The sequence below is a fragment of the Panthera uncia genome, assembly GCF_023721935.1.
Source record: "Panthera uncia isolate 11264 chromosome C1 unlocalized genomic scaffold, Puncia_PCG_1.0 HiC_scaffold_4, whole genome shotgun sequence".
NCBI lineage: Eukaryota > Metazoa > Chordata > Mammalia > Carnivora > Felidae > Panthera > Panthera uncia.
Window position 1 is genome coordinate 84526063 of NW_026057585.1, and position 23112 is coordinate 84549174.

At 40.8% G+C, this 23112-nt stretch overlaps 1 protein-coding gene across 2 annotated transcripts in view; it reads left to right on the forward strand.

Annotated features, from left to right (window-relative positions):
* Positions 1-23112, forward strand: part of WASF2 (WASP family member 2) — a 73407-nt gene that overhangs the window by 31037 nt on the left and 19258 nt on the right. Inside the window, exons 2-3 of one of the 2 annotated variants that reach the window (XM_049617674.1) lie at positions 15176-19157; positions 20336-20508. In XM_049617674.1, coding sequence (XP_049473631.1) covers positions 20379-20508 — 130 coding nt within the window. In that variant the 5' untranslated portion in view covers positions 15176-19157; positions 20336-20378. The remainder of the gene's footprint in view (positions 1-15175; positions 19158-20335; positions 20509-23112) is intronic. The other variant, XM_049617673.1, reaches the window with a different exon arrangement.

A 23112-nucleotide genomic window follows, 5' to 3' on the forward strand; every position in this document is an offset into this window, starting at 1 on the left:
TTTCCCCCCCCCCCCCCCCCGGTAATACTTTTACAAACACATTTTTCAGAATGTAAAAACTGAGGCCCAGAGAGACTAAATAATTTAATTGTTCAAGAGGGAGAGCTCATCAGTGACAGCCTGGCCTCAAACTCTGTACAGAGTATTTTCTGTCATCTGTTGTAACTCTCCCATTATGTAGATTCTATCCATCAATTAGAAGCGCTTCCACTTGGAATACTGCCTCAGTCTTTCACCCTCTCATGTAGTACGTTCTCCACACTGCTGCCAGAGAGAGCTTTCTAAATGCAAATCCCATCATGTCACTCTCTAGTCTCAATCTTAAATAGTTCCCAGTAGCCTTCAGCACACTCCAAGTGCTATAGTGCAGCATACAAGGATCTCTGTGCCTCAGCTTCTGTCTACCTTATTAGCCTTATCGCTCATGACTTCTTGTACTTCAGCCACACCAAGCTATTTGCTGCTCTTGGAACATTGTTTGCCTCTGCACACACTGCTTCCTTCATCTGAAACTTCTCTTAACTAATTTTTTTTTTGTCCTTTAAGACACCCTTTCTTAACTACGTCTGCCCGCAGTCTGAGCTGGATGCCTCCACAACATCTTGTGTAGTCATACTTACGAAAAGAGTAATTCTGTCCCCTTCAGTAGCTTTTGAGCTTCCTGAGGGCAGGGACATTGTTGAATTTATCCCCAGTGTGTGGCACAGCGCTCAGTACCTAAGGTTCATTGAAGTAAGGAGGGAGGGAGGGAGGGAGGGAGGGAGGGAGGAAGGAAGGAAGGAAGGAAGGAAAGAAGTGCTCAGTACATAAGGCTCATTGAAAGAGAGGGAGAGAAAGAAAAAAGGGAAAGAAGAAAGGAAAAAGGAAAAGTGGATATCAGTTTATACAAATCTCATATATGGTTAGAAGCTGTCATATGTTTGCCAGATTCTCACTAGCTGTATCTGTATTTATAATGGCAGGAAGGAAGGGAAAGAAAGAAAGGCAGGCAGGTTGGCCGTTGGCAGGGTCAGTTGGTGGGGACAAAGTATTGGTGCTGGGGGAGGGGGGCAAAAAGCTGATTTGGTGGGGAAAGAAAAGGTTCAGAGGCTTATTAATGTTTTAGGCCACGTGCCTGGAGATTTTAATGACAGCCTGGATTTCTTTCAAGTTTTTAAAATGTGCTGATTTTCATGACTTACCCTATTCTGACCTTCCTTAGCCTTTTTAGAAATGTGTCTCCTTTGGCTGATAACTCTTAATCATTTCTCTCTTTACATTAGAAGATAAGAACTTAGAGGTGCATGAATAAAAGGGAGGTGGCAGATAGCTTGTGTTGGTTGGGATGGCCTTGGTGGTTTTTTTGTAATTAAAAAAAATTTTTTTTAATTTTTAATTTTTAATGTCTCACTCTGCTATATACAGATTAGACCTCTAATCATTTCCTAGGGTTTGTAGAGTATGTATAGATCCCGTCTTGTGATCTGATGAGTTACTAGGAATCTTAATTCTAAAACAAAGGTTGGGGCGCCTGGGTGGCTCAGTTGGTTAAGTGTCCGACTTCAGCTCAGGTCATGATCTCACACTCTGTGAGTTCGAGCCCTGCATCGGGCTCTGTGCTGACAGCTCAGAGCCTGGAGCCTGCTTCAGATTCTGTGTCTCCCCCTCTCTCTGCCCCTCCGCTGCACATGCTCTGTCTCTCTCTGTCTCAAAAATAAATAAAAACATTAAAAAATTAAAAAAAAATAAGTAAATAAAACAAAGGTCGAGCTTGGGCTATTCAAATTGAGTTCTCGTCCCTCAGAAAGCAGTACTATTAAGACTGAATGTCCACACACCCTCCCTATCCTCACCTTCATAATGGCCAGAGCACAAGAACCACTAACTGTGGCTTCATTCGTTTGATTAATATTAAAGTTTGTTTGGTTTTTTTGTTTACTTAAATTTATTTCAATTCAAGTTAGTTAAGTTTATTTTGAGAGACAGCGAGTATGAGCAAGGGAGGGGCAGAGAGAGAGGGAGAGAGACCTAAGCAGGCTCCATCCACACTGTCAGCACAGAGCCCAGTGTGGGACTCAGTCCCACAAACCGTGAGATCATGATTTGAGCTGAAACCAAGAGTCGAACGCTTAACCAGCTGAGCCACCCGGGTGCCCCTCATTTGATTAATATTTATTGAGCATATTCTCTGTACCTAGCATGGTGATAGGCACTAGGATCAGAGATGATTGATCGCTAGCCTTAAAGTATTTGCAGTCTAGTGGGAGAGCAAGTAAGAAAATCAGTCATTTTAATGCAGTGTGATGGGATAGGCATGCACAGGGTGTTACGGGAGTTTAAAGAATGTGTGGAGAGGGGCGTCAAGCTCCCCTGGGGCAAGGCATGTCAAGAGACATTTCACTTGAGCTCAATCTTGGAAGACCTTAGAAGTTGGTGAGGGTGTGGTGGGTGGTCAGATTTGAACAAAAGTATGGAAGCAAGGCAGCCATGGGAGGGTCTGTGGGACTTCAGGGATGGGTATGTATGTATGAAGTTGTGATAGTAGATGAGACTGAAGCCATATAAAGGGACTATATTGTGAATGACATTTTCTACTTTCCTAAATAAAAGGAATTATCAGAAGTGTTTTCATTCATCCAGTGTTAAAAGTTTAGTGTTTCTCTTACTATTGTCTCTTGAGCAACTGAGTTTTATTGTGTTTTATTTCTTTGATTTTTTTTTTTTTTTATGATATTTGAGTTTGGAGCCCTCTTGCTTTTTATGCTTTGAGTACCATCTAGTCAGACCCCACACTCAGGCATTGTGGAATGGATGACGCATTGCTTTTAAGGCAGCTTGGAAGTAGGAGGATTTAAATGACCTTCAAAGACTAATGTCAGGCCCCCATGTCAATGTCATTGCAATTCATGCATGCATGGAGAGTAGGAAAGAGAACTTAATTATGGAGGAGGGGAATTGTAACCCTGCTTGAATGGGTAGTTGAAAGTCCTGGGCACGCCCCTTAGTCTCAAAAAAGGACTTTCTTACATTTGCTGCCAAAGAGGTCATAGGGAGAGCCCAGATAAATACCATCCTCCTTCTGGGGTGTGTAAGTCAGTCTTAGTCTTTCGCTTCCACAGGTGCAGAATAGGTTCACCAAATAATATTCTGATCTCCATTGAACAGAATTTGGCATCTTATTGTCCTTCTCCAGAAAATCAATCCCTTTAAAGCATTGAACGTGGCAATTTTAGGTCAGCAGGCATTTAAAGACACCTTTTTAACTTTTAAGTGCTGGCCTAATAAGATATATTTTGTACAAAAATACCGGTGTTATCAAGATGAAACTTGAACCATTTAAATCCTGAAAGGGGCTAAGTTTTAGCTGCTGGTATACCTTTTACCTGTGAAATTCCTTGTTGTCTTATAATGGTGCTGTCCTGGAAGACTGTGATCATCATCAGATATCAGGCTCCATTCCTTCTGCTAATCTTTGGTAACTGTTCAGAATTCATTACAGTGTTTGAGAATGAGGGAACCCACAATGACCCATGTGACTATCCTTTCAAACCATAAAATAGCTTTCCATAGTTAGCCTGGATGACAGCAGAAGCCAGCCTTATGTAGTCAGGAACTGCTCCAACCTGGCTATAGTCAATGACTGAAGGAGTTAGTCATAGTTACCCTCCTCCATTTCATTAATTTGTTTTGGGAAGTGGTATTAGTGAGGCAGAGTTGCATCTTTGGTTCATTAATACAGGGTCTGAACAGGAAAATCTATTTCAGTGAAATCCTTGAGACTTGCAGAAAACACATAATGCTTCTTATGCTTTTTTTTAAGATTTTATTTTAGTAAAAACATTTTTTTTAAAGATTTTACTTTTAAGTAATCCCTATGCCCACCGTGGGGCTTGAACTTAAAACTGTGAGATCAAGGGTTGCATGCTCTACCAATTGAGCCAACCAGGCACCCTGCTTGTTAGTACTTTATTATTTATTTATTTATTTATTTATTTTAACGTTTATTTTTTTTTTTTTTTGAGACAGAGAGAGACAGAGCATGAACGGGGGAGGGTCAGAGAGAGGGAGACACAGAATCTGAAACAGGCTCCAGGCTCTGAGCTGTCAGCACAGAGCCTGACGCGGGGCTTGAACCCACGGACCGCGAGATCATGACCTGAGCTGAAGTCGGACGCTTAACCGACTGAGCCACCCAGGCGCCCCTTGTTAGTACTTTAAAGAGAGCTTTTCTTTTGCAGGGAAAGTGCTGTATATACACGGCCCTGGTTGTTACCTCTACAACATAAATATTCATATAGTTTTAAAGTTTAGAAAAAGTTCTGTGTTAATCTAAATCAAGTTTTACTTTTTCTATATACATAATTCATACCTTAAAATAACACTCACTGGTAGATTTTGGTAAGATATAGAAAAACAAAACAAAGTATCATCTTCTTAATTCCTCTTCTGTGTAAGCCTTTTCCCTCCATTTTAATGGAGGTTTTTCAGAACACAGACCGTGGCAGAGCCCATTTTCAAAGCAGTTCATAGAGATTTAGCTTTGCAATTTATTTGCCCTTGGTCACCAAAAAAGAGTAGAAACCAAAGAACCAGATGGCTGCTGAGGGAAACTATTGTAACAGCAAACTTGAAGGGCTAGAGACCAGAGAGAAAGGAGAATGCTTGGGGTGGTCTTAGAGAGCTAAAATGGTAGTCACAGAATATAAATTAGGTAGTGGAAAATTTAGGGTACTATACCAAAGCCATCCTTCTAACAAATTTTGGCCTGGAATTATCTTTGTAAGTAAAGCTTTTGTGATTATTAGAATGACACAATTCATCTCTTGGCTTTTTGTCCCAGAAGGCATTAGACCCTTTAACATGATTTATGGCAGACAAGAAATACCAGTTCAGTTAGGGCAGGTGGTATTTAATTACCCCTCTCTGTGGGAGTGGGGCTGTTCTCACTAAAATTGTTTGTAGGTGAAATCACAACAAAGATCCATAAAGTACAGCTTTATATGTATATATTTTTAAAAAGAGACATCAGTTTCTTGCATTTTTCAAATGTCAAAGGTTAATTTAAAATATTAATGCTGAAAAGATTAATTTAAGATATTAAATCTACCAGGCAAGAATACATGTACATATTGTAATTACTTCCTTTTTACAATTAAAGTAATTGGATTATATTTAATGAGCTATTTACATTTAATAATTAAAAAAGACTTATCATTTCAGTATTCCCCATATGCAGAAAGAAATGGGGGAAAATTATATCACTTCTGATATAATTATCTTTACTTGGGCTAAAAAGGGAAAACAACCATGCTCTTTGGAAAAAGTCAGAAGAGTATTATTTTAAAAAATACATATATAGTTTAAGAATTACCCATGGGAATATGTTTTGGTTCATTGTAAAAGAAGATGAAAGATGAGGTGCTTAAAAAAAAAAAAAAAAAAGCCCCTGATGACAAGATTTGATGAGCCAAACAGTGCACAGAGAATGAAACTTAAAGTGATTTTCAGGGACCCTGCAGATAAAAGTAAACTCATCAGAAGTGATGGAACCCCAAATGCCTGGCTGTTTGAAAACAGGAGTTTGTTTGAAAAGCAGTAGCATCTAAGCATGTTATGTGAGGCTGGCACTTGAAATGAGCCAGTGTTTATGTTGTTTAAAGTGAAAGATGTGAAGCCCCTGAGCAGCTGGCTAAAATTGGGTGTAGAGAGGGAGAAAGCAGTATGTTATCCTCATTAACACCGTTTCAGTTCTAGGGTAAATATGTCAGGAAGGCTTTCTTGTGTTAGCATGCAGTCTTTTTTCAAGGGAGAAGAAACTAGTCTAGGGCTTCGTGGCACTTGTGTATGAGAATGAGAAATAGGAGCTTACTTGTATAATTTCTTGGTTTGTGTGTTTTTTTGAAGAGTCAGTGTGGAGTCATGGAATAAGCATAAACTTTTGACATAGATAGACCTGGGTTTAAAAGTTGACTGTGTGACTTTGATAAAGTTACAGAACTGCTCTTAGTTTTAGTTCTGTCATCTGTAAAATCAGAATGCTAAAACTTACTTCATAGAAGTGTTTTGAGTAGTAGAGATATATAAGAAAACGTGAATAAATACCAGCCATATTTTAGGCATTCAACACTTATTGAGCAGACACTATAGGATACAAAGAAGTTTTAAGAATCCCACCCTTAGCTGCTGTTGTTAGTACTACTTCTGTTAGGTTTAAAGGTATTTTGTTTTTCAGTTCCTGTACTCAGAGAATTGTACACTCCAAAAATCTGTACTACAACATAGAATGTAATGACTGCCATCAAAGAGGTTCAGCATACCTCTTCGGCACTTTTGGAAAGGGAGAGATGACTTCAGACTAGAAGAGTCAAGGAAGGCTTCTTAGAAGTGGTGACATTTGCCTTGGGCCTTCAAGATGAAAGGATTTTTTTTTTTTTTTTTTAAAGAAATGCCATGATCCAAGTAATAGTCCCTTTGAGACTATTTGTCTTTCAAAGTTTGTAAAGTGAAAAAACTGAATTGATTTTTGACTATGATTTGGAAGACTGATACTCTTTATCTTAATATTTAAAATTGTCATAATATAAACAGAGGTCATCTATTTCTTTCTCAGTATTTGTCTCTACACTCCCAAAGAGACTGTCCCAGAAGGTAAGAGACCCACCTACTACTTGGCCTCCACTGAGACTGAAGAAAAGAGGATCAATTAGGAGAGCCTTTTGTGTAGTGTGCTCAATGCTGTTTAATTTGATTTGCTGTCCTTAAATTATTTCATTACCACCAGGAGGTGAGTCTAAACAAACTCTGCATTCCTTTGAATTAATAGTAATCAGAGCTATCAGTTACTGAGTACCTACTGGGTGTTAGACATCCCTCTAGGAGGCTCACATATGTTATCTCATTTTATCCTTAGAACCATCATATGAGGTAGATTTTATTTTTCCCATTTTACAGATGAGGCTTAGAGAGATTAACCAGCCCAAAGTCACATAATGAGTGGCTCAGGAAGTCATTGAATCTCTTGACTGAACATCCCTCTGAGTTCACCAAGCTGTATTGATTTTTGAAGGTGGTAGGCACCTATGTGAGTATTAGCTGTAAGAAAAGAACTTTCTGTCATTGTCATCAGTTGTGATCATTCAAAAAATTAATTAAATATGTCATCCAAATATGTTATATGCTTATGGTAGTGATATTATACCTATTGGCAGTGCTTTCTTGTTTGTTTGATTTCGGGACACCTACTTTTCCTTGTTATTCCTAGAATTACTCTGTGTATGTACTTGAAGATAAATTGAAATTAATCAGACTTTAAGATTATAATACTTTATAATACCTCTTTATTATGGAGGGCCTTGCAAAACTAGAGTGGAAATCAACCCTGACCTAAACAGGAAGGACAGGGCTGTGATCCCTGTGAGAAGGGAAATAAAAGAGGTGAGCCCTGTGATTACCTGGCTTTCTGTCTAAATGTCTCTTCTTTTTTTTCTTTTCTTTTTAAATTTTTATTTAAATTCTAGTTAGTTAATATACAATGCAGTATTGGTTTCAGGAGTAGAATTTAGTGATCCATCACTTACATACAACACCCAGTGCTCATCATAACAAGTACCCTTCTTATTACCCATCAGCTATCTAGCCCATCCCCCACCCACCTCCCCTCCACTAACCCTCAATTTGTTCTCTATTGTTAAGAGTCTCTTGGGGCACCTGGGTGGCTCAGTCGGTTGAGTGTCCGACTTCGGCTCAGGTCATGATCTCACAGTCTGTGAGTTCGAGCCCCGCGTCAGGCTCTGTGCTGACAGCTCAGAGCCTGGAGCCTGCTTCGGATTCTGTGTCTCCCTCTCTCTCTCTGCCCCTCCCCCGCTCATGCCCTGTCTCTCTCTCTCTGGCAAAAATAAATAAACATTAAAAAAAAAAATTTTTTTAAAAGAGTCTCTTATGGTTTGTTTCCCTCTCTTTACCCCCCCTTCCCATATGTTCATCTGTTTTGTTTCTTAAATTCCATATATAAGTGAAATAATATGGTATTTATCTTTCTCTGACTTACTTCCTTTAGCATAATATACTCTAGCTCCATCCATGTCATTGCAAATGGCAAGATTTCATTCTTTTTGATGGCTAAGTAGTATTCCTGTGTGTGTGTGTGTGTGTGTGTATGTACACTGCACCTAGATGTCTCTTCTAACTATGGAGCAGGGTGGGGGATTCCAAGCAGAGCACACTGGTCTTGCTGAACTGAAGAGACATTATAGTTCAAGGGGAGCTGAAGCAACTGAAAGCAGTGTGGTTGAGTTCTGGAAAGGGGGAAGCTATGAAGAAGAACTGCTCTAGAAATCTCAGGGTCTTATTGAATCTTTGCTGACCACACACATGACTGGGATCACACTGAGGGAGAATGGGGAAAGAGTGACCAGGAAGCTATGAGCAGGGAGGTGTTTGAGTTCCTACCAGCCAGAATAGAGAGCCCATGGTGCTCACTGGGAGCACCCAGTAGAGATTGCAGAGGGGCCGCATCTTTGCACTGGGGTTAAAATACCCATAAAGTATAGGCTACCCTAGAGCCATCCTAACAAAGCTTTTTAAAAACAAGCCTTACAGGTACCCAACTGAACCAAAAGTAGCTTAACTACCTACCAGAGTAAAGTCTGACACTTTTGAAACCACTTTTTTTTTTTTTAAACACTTTTGAAAATTGCTAGATAGTCAACATTGTAATAGCATAATGTCTAACATCCAATCAGAAGTTACCATGTTTGGGGTGCCTGGGTGGCTCAGTTGGTTGGGCTTCTGACTTGATTTTGGCTCAGGTCATGATCTCACAGTTTATGGAATCGAGCCCCATGTTTGGCTCTGGCTCTGAGCTGTTGGTGTGGGGCCTGCTTGGGTTTCTCTCTCTCCCCCTCTCTCTCCCTGCCCTCCCCGCCCCCCACGCATCTCTCTAAACAAACAAACTAAACAAACAAACATACATTTTAAAAAAAGTCACCAGATTTACCAGGAAAATGTGGCCCATAACTAGGAGAAAAATCATTCAGTAGAAACAGTCAGAAATGGCAGAGATGATGGAATTAGCAAACAAGGATATTAAAATAGCTCTATGTTCAAGTATATAAAGGAAAATACGAACATACTGGTTAGGAGATAAATATTGTAGCCTTGCAAATAATTAGTGGAGTAAAGTTCCAATCTCTCATTTTTATTATCTTTGTTCTTCTATGGTGTTAATGATTTGGTGGAATTTGAATGTGCTTGTAGAAGTCTGAGTTCTAGAATCATAGCCTTTTAGGGTTGGAGAGAAATTTTAAAGGTCATTTTGTCTACCCTTTCATATTATAGAAAAAATAAATATATTTTATTGATTCTAAGATGCACGTTTTCCCCACATTTTTATTTTTATTTAAATGTTTGTTTATTTAGAGAACAAGTTGGGTAGGGGCAGAAAGAGAAATTCTAAGTAGGCTCCACCCATCACACAAGGCTCAATCCTATGAACTGTGAGATCAAGACCTGAGCCAAAATCAAGAGTTGGGTGCTTAACCTGTGAGCCTTCCAGGTGCCCCTCCCCACATTTTAACATCTCTTGAACTTGAATCATGATGATACATCTCATAATCAATGGCATCTTAGATTTGATGAAATGTGGTAAAAAGCCCATTAGAATTGTAACTTTTCCATAAATTCTTAGTGGTAGAGTTCAAGATTTCTGCTTATATTACCCCCACTTGGAAAACCTTCCTCTTTTATTATTATTATTATTATTATTATTATGTTTTAGATATTTTTTTATTTTTTTAAATTTAATTCAAGTATAGTTAACATACAGTGTTATGTTAGTTCCAGGTATACAATATAACGATCCAACAATTCTATACATTACTTAGTGTACATCATAAGTGTACCCCTCTTTATACTTTATATCCAAATCCTGCCTGTTTGATCCCTTCAAGTCAGAGTGACTGTTTCATCCTTTCTGTTGTTATCATTGACTGCATCATTCATTTGATAACTGAACTTCTATTTACTTGCTGTATTGTTACTAAACTGGTTTTATCTGTCTCCTCAAATTATAAGCTCCTGTAGTCAAGGAAGGGAATTTATACTTCTTTGTGTCTTTTAGTGTCTACTTGATAGATATTCATTGATTGATAAGGGTACTACTATAATTAGTTAAGTATTAATACAACCTGAAACTTATTAATTGTATTGTTTAATGGTTGAGGGAACCACATATAAAACATTTTTTAATGTTTTTCTTTTTTTAGTGTTTATTTTTGAGAGAGAGCATGCATGCGTGTACACACACACACACACTCATGAGCGGGGGTAGGGGGCAAAGAGAGAGGGGGACAGAGTGTCCAAAGCAGGCTCTGTGCTCTCAGTGCAAAGTCCAATGTGGGGCTCAAACCCACGAACCGTGAAAGCATGACCCGAGCTGAAGTCAGACACTCAAGTGACTGAGCCACCCAGGTGCCCCATGAAACATTTAGAACAGGGGTACCTGGGTGGCTCAGTTGGTTGAGCATTCAACTTCAGGTCAGGTCATGATTTCACGGTTTGTGAGTTCAAGCCCCACATCTGTGCTGAAAATGTGGAGCCTGTTTCAGATTCTCTCTCTCTCTCTCTCTCTCTCTCTCTCTCTCTCTCTCTCTGTCTCTCTCTCTCTCTCTCTCTCTCTTTCTCCTCTCTCTGCCTCTCCCCAACTCGTGCTTTATCTCTCTCTCAAAATAAATAAAAATAAACTTTAAAAAAAGTTTAAAGTCACTACATCTTAAAAAAAAAACATTTAGAACAGTGCCTGGCATGTAGTTAAATGCTAGATATGTGTGGAACTCGTACTTCCACTACTACTGCTATGACTACAACAGAAATCACTATTTTTTTTAAAGTAAGCTCTGTGTCCAACATTATCATTGACTGGAGATCAAGAGTCACATGCTCTACTCGTCGAGTCAGCCAGGTACCCATCACTAGGACTATTACTATAATTGTTTTGTGCCAGGCACTGTGTTAAGCATTTTACACATGCATTATTTTATTTTTCGTCATAACAACCTTACAAACTAGGAATCATTATACTAATTTAACAGATTAGGAAACAGACTGAGAGATTATACTGCTTACCAAGGTCCCAAAGCTAAAATTTGGCAGTTGGGAATTGAAACCCACACCTCTGCCTCTTACTGTCCATGCTCTTGCTACTCTACACCACTGCTTATTAGGTTTTGACGGCTTTGGTAACTGCTTAGTAAACTGAGGGTAGAAAAAAAAGAATGGGTACTTACTTTCCCTCTGTTCAAGGACTTTTCCTTATAAATTCCATATTTTGAGTGGTGAATAGACCTTGTGAGAGGAAGTAGATGTACAGCTGCCCTTTGCTGCTGACTCTTAGTTGCTGGCGGCTTGGCTATTAGTGACAGATGAGTGTGTGACACTTTTTCAGGAATGAATTCTTGTTACAGCTGGCAGAATAGAACAGTTGATATGGAATTGCAGTTTGCTCCATAATTCCACTTCCTGGTGTTCAGATGCGATTGTCATTGCTAGGTCTCCCTCCTTACTTAAGTTGGTATATTAACAGTCACATCCAGGACTGCTGCTTCTGCCTGCTCCATGACCACACGGTGTGTTTGTACGTTGCCCTGAGCTGTCAGCAAAACATTTTGCTGAATCTCCTTTTTTGTTGTTGCTCTGCAACCTTTTTCCCCCTGGCCTTTCTCAGTTGTGTAAAGTCAGTTTCTTTTTTGGCCTTTCCATCCCAGAGAGAAGCTTGAAATACGAAGTGAGGCATCATAGGGATTAAAATGAATGGTTAGACGGCTGGCAGGATGAAATGAGACTCAGTGCCTGATGTGTGGTTTGGCTCTGACTATCTCCTTTCTCCCTCTTTTTCAAACCCACCTCTGTATCTAATCACCAGTGGTTGTGCCAGTGACCTGTCTATAGGGAGCTTAACCTAGTGCAATACTCACTGCTACTTGCAGGAACCAAGAAAGAAAGGTTGCACTTAGTCCCATCCACTTTATCTTTGAGTAAGATAGTAAAGTGGGATTTAGACATTCTTCCATAAAAACCAACTGTGTGTTCCCATATGTAGCACATGCCCAGGTTTGGCTTACTCACAGGTACTCAAGCCTGGGTATTTGGAGAGGAATGCATTTTGTATCTACCCTCTTATCTCAGGTTTTTAGGCACCAGTAACTGGAGATCACTTTGTCATTGGCGAAAAATAAAAAAAGGAAGCTCTTACAAGTGAAGAATACTTTGTTGGGGCTTGTGTGAGTTAGTGGCATATTTCTAGTAATCTTGTGAACTGATTTGTTGAGGTTTGATGCTTTGTTTTGTTTTGGTTTGTATGTTGGTGTTTGTTTTTCAGAGGAGCTTAGTTGTTTTTCATGCTAGACTCCTGTATGAATTCAATGCTGAATTAATGACTACAGCTGAAAGGAATCTGGTACTTGAGTACCTACAAATACCAGGGGTAAGATTTCTCCATTTCTAAGTAAAATCATTCATAATTTATATGTATTCAGTCAGTAGAAGTAAGCCCATTTAGATGGATGGATAGTTTGGCGTATTTCAAACCATTCCATTTTGATGAATTGGGTATTGCTAGAAATTGGCAATAGATTGGGAATGTGAAATGAGTTTTGTGTTTGTGGCTGAAAGTCATCAGTGATAACATTGTAGACCTTGTATATTATAAGTGGATACATAACAGGGAACTTGGGCCAGGATGGAGATACAAGAAATATTTTATGTGAATAAATCTTTTCTTTGGAGATCAGAATACTTTGCAAACAAAATCTCAGTTTTATATTAGCATCTTTTGAGATTTTTTTTTTTTTAGGGCAGCCCAAAGCTGAACTAGAAGGGTGAATTGAAATTCTCCCCCCATTTGCCAGTCATCATTAGATTAAGAACTAGAATCCAGGGGCGCCTGGGTGGCTCAGTTGGTTGAGCATCTGACATCCGCTCAGGTCATGATCTTACAGTTCACGAGTTCAAGCCCCACATCGGGCTTGCTGCTCTCAGCACATAGTCCACTTCAGATCTTCTGTTATCTTCCCTTCCCTGCTTGCACTCTTTCTCACTCTATGTCTCTCAAAAATAAGTAAAACATTAACAAAATTTAAGAACTAGAATCTAAGTTCCAGGTCTACTGTTTAAATGTATTTTCTTTTGGACAACCAGATGGACAACACTAAAAGAGCCTAATTTCCACCAGTAAAGAAGCAGTTGTCTGTGGAATAGTTTATACTAGAAAAAAACAATTTTAGAGGTGAAGGTGATCCCCCAGTTTTAGCTTTAAGAGCAAAGCTATGATTAGAGCCTGAAGAGTAATAAAGGTAAGAACAAAAGGTGGTATTGCCCCCAAAGTGTAATAGAAATTTAGGGAATTACCAGGTATGAATGGTCCTTGATAGATCCATAGTGTGCTCAAGGAGTAAAATACTGGAGTTTAGAAGTCCTGTTTCCTGGACCACTTGCCCAAAACCAAATCAGGACAAGAAGGAGCCTTAGGTTTATTGAATGTAGGTTCATCACCTTTGTCATTACTTTAGGAAATTGGAAACTTCTCCTGGTTTTGGATCACAGATAACTTTTTTGGTTCTCCCAGTCAGATACTTTCTCTGTCAACCAAAGGAGTTTCATTTCTGTCTTGCTATCTCTCTTGGACGTTAGTGACCTAAACTGATTTGTCAGTAATGCTTTGTGTTTAGAAAGAGTCTATATTTGTAGGTTCAGCCTCACCCAGTATTTCAACAGGAAGTGGGTGGATGCTTAAGTCTATAATGAGGCATTCTTCCTTGTGGTTGTTGCATAGTTGTGAGGACTGCTGTATGCAACAGTAAATTCATACTTCTTTAAACATTTTTGTAGACAGATTTAGATTACAGTAAGTCTGTGTATTGTCTGTCATTTTGAAATCAAATGATTATTTGACTTTTCAATTGGGATTTTGAACCCCTGTGGAATGCAAGAAATTTGTCTCTTGAAAGAGGAAACTGGTCTACAAAGTAAAGCTCTTCTCATAGGCCCCCATCCAAATTGCTGTTAACTGTAGAACAGTGGGAAATGCTGAAGTGAAAGCAGAAGTCCTAATTGTCACACATATAACATCCCCACATGTTCTCATCCCCTGCTACTGCTGATCAGCATTTTGGGGGTATGTTTCAAAGAGGAACTGCCTTGAGAAGCATTTCTGTTGTTATGGTTATTGCTATAGCTCAGATATACTTGTTTTGGGATGGAACCATAGAAATCTGCAGGTGTTGTCAGTGACCTTGGCTCTAAATGAAGCATTGTATATTTATTTATAATAAATAGCTAGTAATAAATATTACTACCAGAATGAGCAGTAATTTGTCTTCTGTCCTGGTAATAACAGGAATTCAGAGTGGGGTAAAGATGAATGTGCCCTCCCTCACATGTAGCCTTCCTTTATGACCTTCTTCCACCCTCTGTCTTTTTCACCTCACCCCAATTCTGCTTCACGGTGTTGGAATCAGAGTTGTGAGAGTGTAGGGTAGATGTCAAAGTCTCCTTTTGACTTTACACTGACCACATGTTATATATAAGTATTTTGTGATAACTTCTAATATATAGGCCTGTAGAATCTTACTGTTTGAAGGGACCTTAGAGAATACCTCATCCAGTCTCCATTTCAAAGCATGAATTCTGCCATGGTACTGACAGTCTAGACTGGTCCATATACTGCCAGGTCATGGCTAGGGAGGGATGCCTAAAGTCTTTTACTTGTTCTCAGACTCATTCTCAAGTCCCTTAAGCTGAAAATAGCCAGGAGTAAAGATGGGGTTGCTACTGAGTCTGGCTGCATGTCTGGAACTGTTCCAAAGCCAGTTTTTCCTTTGGACTTACTTGGATAGCCAACTCCCAGATCAGCCTGGGAGCCGCCCAGGATGTAAATAACTTAACCTTGGGGCTCTGTCTGAAACGTCCTTTGGACCATTCTGTATCCTGCAGGTCCTGGTAACTAGATGAATCTAGATGTGGAGGAGGGTTTGATTCATAGCCATGACCCATCCCTCTCTACAGTTCTTAGACCTGCTTCAGGCCTTGTGTTCAGAATGCAAGTCCATGTTGGCCAAGTAAGGAGGTTATAGCAACTTAGAAGCAAATCTAGAAATTTTAGAACTTCTTAAAAATCATCTAGCTTAGTCTCTTTATTTTGCAGATGAGGAAACTGAAGCCCAGAGTGAGAATTATATCAATCATCTTTGATTTAGAAGACATTGTAGAAGTCATCCAATCTGACCTCTCAACATCAACATCCTACAGTCTGGGAATGTCTCCTGCAACATTCCTGATAGCTGGTCATCCACAGGACTGTACTGGGAACTCATAACCTCTGAAGAGAACCCATTCTAATATAGGACTGCTCTAATTAAAAGGAACTAGCTAAACTGAAGTCTGTTTCTCTATAACTTTTATCTCCGCAGTGGTCAGTCCTCTCCTGTGTAACATCTCCCAAGGTGTAAGACCTTCTCAAACCCCATATTAGCAAATATCATTATAGCATATAATTCCCTAATCAAAGTAAAATATAACTGAAAAAGAACTTTATTTTTTTGTTTGTTTTGCTGTTGTTGTTTTTGAGAGAGGGGAAATGTGTGTGAGCAATGGAAAGGGACAGAGGGAGAGTCTTAGGCAGGCTCCATACTCAGCGCAGAGCCCGACACAGGGCTTGATCTCAGGACCCTGAGATCATGACCTGAACTGAAATCAAGTATCAGACGCTTGGGGAGCCTGGGTGTCTGAGTTGGTTAAGTGTTGGACTTTGGCTTAGGTCATGATCTTGCAGTTTGTGAGTTCGAGCCCCACGTCGAGCTCTGTGCTGACAGCTCAGAACCTGGAGCCTGCTTCCGATTCTGTGTGTGTCTCTCTCTCTGCCCCTCCCTGTTCGCACTCTGTTGTGTCTCTCAAAAAAATAATAAAACGTTTAAAAAAAAAAAAGTGTAAGACACTTAGCCCACTCAGCCACCCAGGTGCCCCAGAACTTTATTGATCCTGGAAGACAGGTCATTCACTCTTTCATGGCTCCAAAACTTCTTTTGGCACCTAAGAACCACTACTTTCTTGGTTTTCTTCACTTTCTCTTTTTTTCTGTCACTGACACTAACATTTACTACCCCTTTTCATGGTACTTTTAAAAAGAGACATATGTCTTATCACTTTGTGAGTATAACTGTACAAACCTATTGAGAGAGTAGCAAATAGGACTGAAGAGTTAGCCTTACCCCTACAACCTGTCCTCATTCATATTTGCTAGCTGTAGTGGGCCTCTCCATTTCTCTTGTCATTGTCTTAACCTGTGAAGAGTCCCAACTGATCTATTTATCTCCAGCCTTCTCCTGCCCAAATATAACTTCTTTGCTTCTGTTAGAATGACTTGTCTAAAATGCAAATTTGGCCATGTTACTTCCTTAATACGGTGGTTTCTCAACACCCAGTACTCCACAGATTTTCCACTAAATGACTACTGATGATAGAGGAGCCTTTCTCAACTGGATTTCCATGAGAGAATTAAACCCTAATGCCATTAGGCATCCATTGTATATAATGTATTAACTTTTTCTCCAATGCATCTGGAATGGTGCTAGTAGTTATGTACGGTCTTGAGGAGAATTGAGAAAATAGTCACTCTAATCATTTTCTTTGTTCTGTGGATCAGATGAGGAACTCAGTGTGAAAGAGTGGAGAGAGAGAGAATGTGTGTTCTTCAGGAGGTCCAGAAGCCTGGCTGGGAGCAACCTCTGGAGGAAATAAACCTCAGTAAATTTCATTTAAGTCCAGGGTTTCATCTTTACATTTGTTTCATCTTTACGTTCATCTTTGCGTTCTACCACACGATATGTCTATAGTTGAGGGTGTTTAAAAATATTTATCAATGCATAAAGTTGATTTTACAGTAAGATTTTCCTAGGGTCCATGGACTACAAAATAACTACCTTTTTATTTAGCCTTGTAGTAGACATTTTATGTATGTTACATTATTTAATGTCTCCAGGAAAATTGCCCAAGATCACATAGCTAGTAAGGTTATCAGAGTCACGGTACTAACCCTAGTATGTTTGAATGGCACAACTTGAAGCTGAGTTGAGTCAAGAGCCTTGAGAGTCTTTGCCCATTTCTAAGTTTATCTTCACTGGAATGTAGGCTTTTTTTTTTTTTTCCTAACGAAGTTACTGTTGTGTTTCAGATCATGCATAATTCCATACTTCTTATGGTGAATATAACTAACTTAAAAAAATTTTTTTAAGGTTCTTGTTTATTTTTGAGAGAGAGAGAGAGAGAAGGAGACAGTGCACGAGCAGGGGAGGGGCATAGAGAGAGGGAGACACAGAATTGGAAGCAGGCTCCATCCAGGCTCTAAGCTGTCAGCACAGAGCCCGACTCAGGGCTCGAACTCACGAGCCATGAGATCATGAGCTGAAGTCAGACATCGAACTGGCTGAGCCACCCAGGTGCCCCCAAATATAATTAACTTTGATTATCCAAAAGGAAAATGAACAGTGATTCAGGTAATTCCGTATAACAGGGAATCTTGTTTCTCATTGGTGGTTCTGAAACATATTAAGTGGTTTTTTTTAGTAGCAGATTTACTTTTCTGTTTGTTTTGTCTTGATATTGACATATTGTCATTTCTTGAGTACTGTCTGTGGTGTCTAAATGGGGTGTCTCTCCCAATCAGATGAGGGCCCCAAATGATCACTGATCAGGTGGAAGCTGATGGTGCAGGCAGTGCCAAGAATTCACCCAAGGCAGAACAAAGGAGATGGAAGTTTATTGAATACACCATAGGGGAACAGTGGGGAGGACAGCCAGGGGAAGGCTGTCTGTAATGAGGTATAGAGGTATAGAGGCTGTTTTTAAAGAGGGAAGGTGAAGGAGGTATGGGGACATATGGAATTCTCCCATTTTTGGTAGCTGTGCCTAGTTGCAAGTAGCCCGTTGGTCATTCAGGGCCTACGGATATTTTGAGGGGGTTACCTGATGGGTCTGTCTGTATTCAACCAGGTGGTCACTGTGGCCCTGTTTCTGCGTTCCATTGCTCAAGCCTGTTTGCCTAAAAGTGGCCTCTACACTCTCTAGCTGGTTGTGGGAACTGGTTTTTTTAGTGATAAGAAGCCATCTTGCTATTGGAAACTTGTATCCCATCCCCCCTCCCCCCACCATATGACGTAGAGTTGACTCCATTTGTGTTCTGCTTACTCAAGGCCCTTGGGAAAGTATAAATTCTAAAGTACCAAGGTGTTACAAGAACCTCCTCCTGGCCCCCAGTTCTACATGTACCTAGCCATCTGGAATCCAGTTTCCATTAGGTGTCCAGAGAGAACATCTGGAGTGCCTTGTCAGTGGCCACATTTGATGTACAATTTCAAGGGGATCTGGCTCCTTTAGCTCCTCTGAGAAGCTGGAACAAGTACTGAAATGATTGCTAATAGAGGGAGCCACAGTGGCTGTTTTCAATCATCTCTGGCTGTACCATCGAATTTGATTCTTCCAGAAAGCTTGAAATTTGAGAGTATAAGAGCATCCAGAGGATGGTGTACAGAGCCCTGTGAGGTTCTTTCATTTGCAACCTCCTGCCTCCTTTCTTGTTCTAAACTCTTTCACCAGTGAGTTAGTTACTAATGATTGCATCTTAGTACCTCTGCACCATGTAGAGAAGAGGAGTTCAACTGGAAGGGAGAGTCCAGAGTTTGGATTAGAAAACCTGTTGAGTCAAAGGGGAATTTAGCAGAGGAACGGAATGAAAATTATTTCCTTAGACAGTAGACAAATATTCAGGAAACACCTCTGCACCCCAAAGATAGGCACAGCTGCCACACAGTGACTATTAAAGGGAGGTTCAGAGTTATGAGCAAACAGCTGATTCTCTTGGTTCTTGGGCTGTTGCTGTTGGTGACAGGAAATCTTGTTCCCCAAGCTGCTGGCTTCCTGTTTTATTTTTACTCTTAGTAGATCAGAATGTCCATAACAAGGAGCAGTCTGTTCCAAAGGGTTCTACTCCCCCTTTGAGCCTGAAGGGCTTTTTTTTTCCTTTTTCTTTTGGTCAGACAATATGTTGGTTCACTTCTAAGATTTGTAATACTTAGCTTTTTGTATTCACAATCAACTTTTTTTGGTGATGAGCTGGTGTTTTAAGATTTGATGTAAGTAAACCTGTTTTGCCTTTTTTTTTTTTCGTTTTAATTAAATGAAGAATTGGGAATACTGGGGACTTGGGTGTGTTACCTTTATGCTTTACCTTTTCATTTGAAGTGAATTTGCATTTTCCCTAGCATGAAAACCATTAGGCTGTTTTAAATTTCTTTAGTTTCACGAGATACAGAAACAGGAACAGCCTGGTATGCCTTGGCTGTAGTCATACCCATTTTGTTGAGACTAAAACCTCCTCCTATCCTTGTAAAGCTAGGAATTTGGTAATCTAATTCTAAAACAATAGCTCAGCATGAACCTGAAGTGGTGGGGATTTCCTAGGGAAAGGGGCTCAGCTGACAGGATAAGAAACGGTAACTGGAAGGTTTCCGGATCTGCTCCAGACACTTCCTGCCGGCTCAAGAGCCTTTTGGCCCAGGTGTGTTGATCCGGATACGAATATGAGAGAGAAAGGGAGCTCTTGGGTAGATGAGAAAGGACTAGGGAATCTTAGAGCACAGTTTGCTTTAGCATCATGTTTGACATATTGAACGTGTAAAATTTTCCTTGATATTCTTTAATTCTGTCAATTCACAGGCTAAACTTTAGTAGTGTTAATAGACACTGGCAGCTAGCGTTTAGTTGTACATTAACAGTCATCCATCAGGGAAGAACTGGAGAAGTTATGTCCTGATGTAGATCAATGGAATTGCTATTGGCAACTTAATTTCCGTTGTGGAGATGATCAGATGACAGCAGCTCTTTTTTGATCCTTATAATTGATCATCTGGAATCTGATCTGTCCTGATTATGGACACACCAAGGATAGGATCTGTCCGTACTATCCAGAGCCTGCTGAATGGACTGTTTTCTGACCATGCCTCCTTGCCTCTGGAGACTCTTGCTGGTTGGAGCGTCGTTGTTATTTTAAGGTTTTTAGGTTTTTATGCTGCCTATGTAACTCAGCCAGCAGTCACTAGTTCAGAATTTCTAAACTGATCCGGCAAGCCTTCTAATAGCAAACCTTAAAGATTGGGGCGGGGGGAGCTTAAAAAAGAAGAAATGATGGGGGAGAGATTTTTTTTAAAGCTGTTTTAGATCAGAACAAGACAAAAGAAAAAAAAGACTCGCACAGCCCTAGTGTGCCTGGAATTTGTGGTTGAGTAATACTTTCCTGTTATTTCTTTTTTAGGTTGTTTTTCATCATTCAGAACATTGCCTGAAGCAGGTCCACCATGCCGTTAGTAACGAGGAACATCGAGCCAAGGCACCTGTGCCGTCAGACGTTGCCTAGCGTTAGAAGCGAGCTGGAATGCGTGACCAACATCACCCTGGCAAATGTCATCCGACAGCTGGGCAGCCTGAGTGAGTGCCGCAGAGAGCCTGTGCTTTGCCCTCAGGGGTCGTTGGTGCTCTTTATTTAGTTTCCTTCTCCTCCCGTGCTCCTATTTCTCCCCCATCTGCCTTCCCTAGGTAATGCGAAAATGTATCCCTCCCCCTCTCCCCAAAGAGAGGTTCATTTTTGGTACAGAATTCTTCCCCTCAACCTTTTCTTCATCTACCACCACCCTCTAGGTTCCCTCCACCTCCCCCTCCACCTGCTTCAAAAGAAATCTGTGGGAAGGGTGGCAGGAAGGGCTGCAGCAGAAACTGCAGATGGAATGACAGAGCAGAATTCTCTGTGTGTAAAGTGGGAGGTTCACAGAGCAGTATCTTGGGTTGGGGAATGTGCCCGTAATTGCACGAGCTGTTCAATGTAGCTGACTTTGTTGAAGCCTCAAATGTGCCAATAGTCTTTCTCTACCCTACGCCCCCTCCCCCAACTTTTCTTCCCAAAGAAGAGTAAAGCAAACATGCACTCAGATTCTAGCTGACTTGTGTACCCCGGTACACACTTAATTGTGCTGCAAGCCCCCAGGTCCAAGTTCAGGGTGCAAATTACTTTTGCAGTCTCTAGGGTATTGGGAATTTTGCAAGCTGCATGAACACACAATGACACAAAGTGTAGCTGGAGCCGTTCTTCTCTAGCAAGAAGATGGTTGTTAGCCCAGTCTGTTTTGGAGTTGAGGGAAAGCCAGCTCAATGATATTTTTGTTGTTGTTGTTGTTGTTGTTTTAATTGGCAAGAATGAATGAGACTGCCTAGGGTGGAGTACGTGCATGGTTTGGATTTCATTGTGAATCAAGCTGACTTTGTTTGAAGCTGAGGTAGGGGAAGGGCAGACGCTTGGATAGGCTCTGTGTTTGTCTTAGTGCCACTCCAGCTCCCATAAGAACCTTCGTCAAATTGCCATTTTAGTGATCTTCCTTAGCAAAGGCATCTTGGTATGAATTCTTTCAGACATTCACCCCTTCTATTGAATCACTGCTACCCTTAGTGAAGGCAGTGGGGTATCAGGAAAGCCTGCATTCCCCCAGATAGTAACAGGCCCTGCCTTTAAAACAGGGGCCTGAGGAGACAGAGTTCTGCGACCATATGATGTATGGGGTCTGAGATTCCTAAGCCTTTTCCTAGCTCCAGAGGCCATCTCTGTTGATCTAGGGTTTAGAGAAACCTGGATGGGGCGTCACGAAGAAACGAAACCCTGCCAGTGCCCGTCTTACACAAAGGAACATTGACAGCAGTGCAGTAGCAGTGCAGCTGACAAGGAAGCACATGAAGGCTGTAGAGAGCCTCAGTGCTTCTTAAAAGCATCATTTCTGCTTCTGTCACCCTGAGAAGGCCAAATGGGTGCAAGTCAATCACACACCGGTTCCTTCTCCATAGGACAAAGGACATCTAGCTAATGATGCTTCTTACTCTCACTCAGCAGGAGTTATGCTCTCTCTCAGGTGTTTTTCCAGGGTAGTGTTGATGGATGTCATTGCTCACTCTCTCACTTGTGATCAGACCACTCCCATCTTGAAGAAGCTGATCTGAGGGCCAGGATTGGTTTGTACCTACAGAAACAAGATTTCCTCACACTGTAGAGCTAACTGACCCTTTTTTTTTTTTTATCCAATAAACATGTATTGAACATATTTTATGTGCCAGATGCTGAGGGAATAGAGTGATAATAAGAAATGATCTCTGCCAGGGGCGCCTGGGTGGCTCAGTCAGTTGAGCGTCTGACTTCGGCTCAGGTCATGATCTCACGGTTCATGGGTTCAAGCCCCACATCGGGCTCTGTGCTGACAGCTCGGAGCCTGGAGCCTGCTTCGGATTCTGGGTCTCCTTCTCTCTCTGCCCCTCCCCTGCTCATGCTCTGTATCTCTCTGTCTCTCAAAAATAAATGTAAAAAATAAATTAAAGAAAAAAGGTCTCTGCTTTATAGGAGCTTATAATCTACCAGAGGAGACAGAAATAAATAATTTTTAAGGGGAGAGGGCGATGAGAGGGGAACTCACATTTGTTGATTGCCCACTTTATGCCAGGTTTTAATAGGATCTTGACATAGATGATCTCATTTAATCTATTCAGTGATCCTGTGAGGGTAGGTGGTGGTATTCCCGTTTTTCAGGTGAAGAAATGAAGGCTCAGAAAAGTAACTTGCCTAGAGAGACAACAGCCAGTAAGAGGTAAAGTAAGATTTCCAAAGAATTTCTCTGCTCTGTCTCTGCCAACACCACCCTGGTTTAGACCTTCGTTAACTCTCACCTAAACTGTTCCCTTGGTGTGCCTGGGTGGCTCAGTGAGCTAAGTGTCTGACTTCGGCCCAGGTCATGATCTCACAGTTTGTAAGTTCAAGCCCCACAATAGGCTCTGTGCGGACAGTGCGGAGCCTGCTTGGGATTCTGTCTCCCTCTCTCTCTCTCTCTGCCCCACCCCTGCGTGCGTGCGCTTTCTCTCTCTCTCTCTCTCTCTCTCTCTCTCCCTTTCTCTCTCTAAGTAAATAAATAAAGTTAAAAAAAGAAATAGAGGCGCCTGGGTTACTTAGTCGGTTGGGCATCCGACCTTGGCTCAGGTCATGATCTCACGGCTCATGGGTTC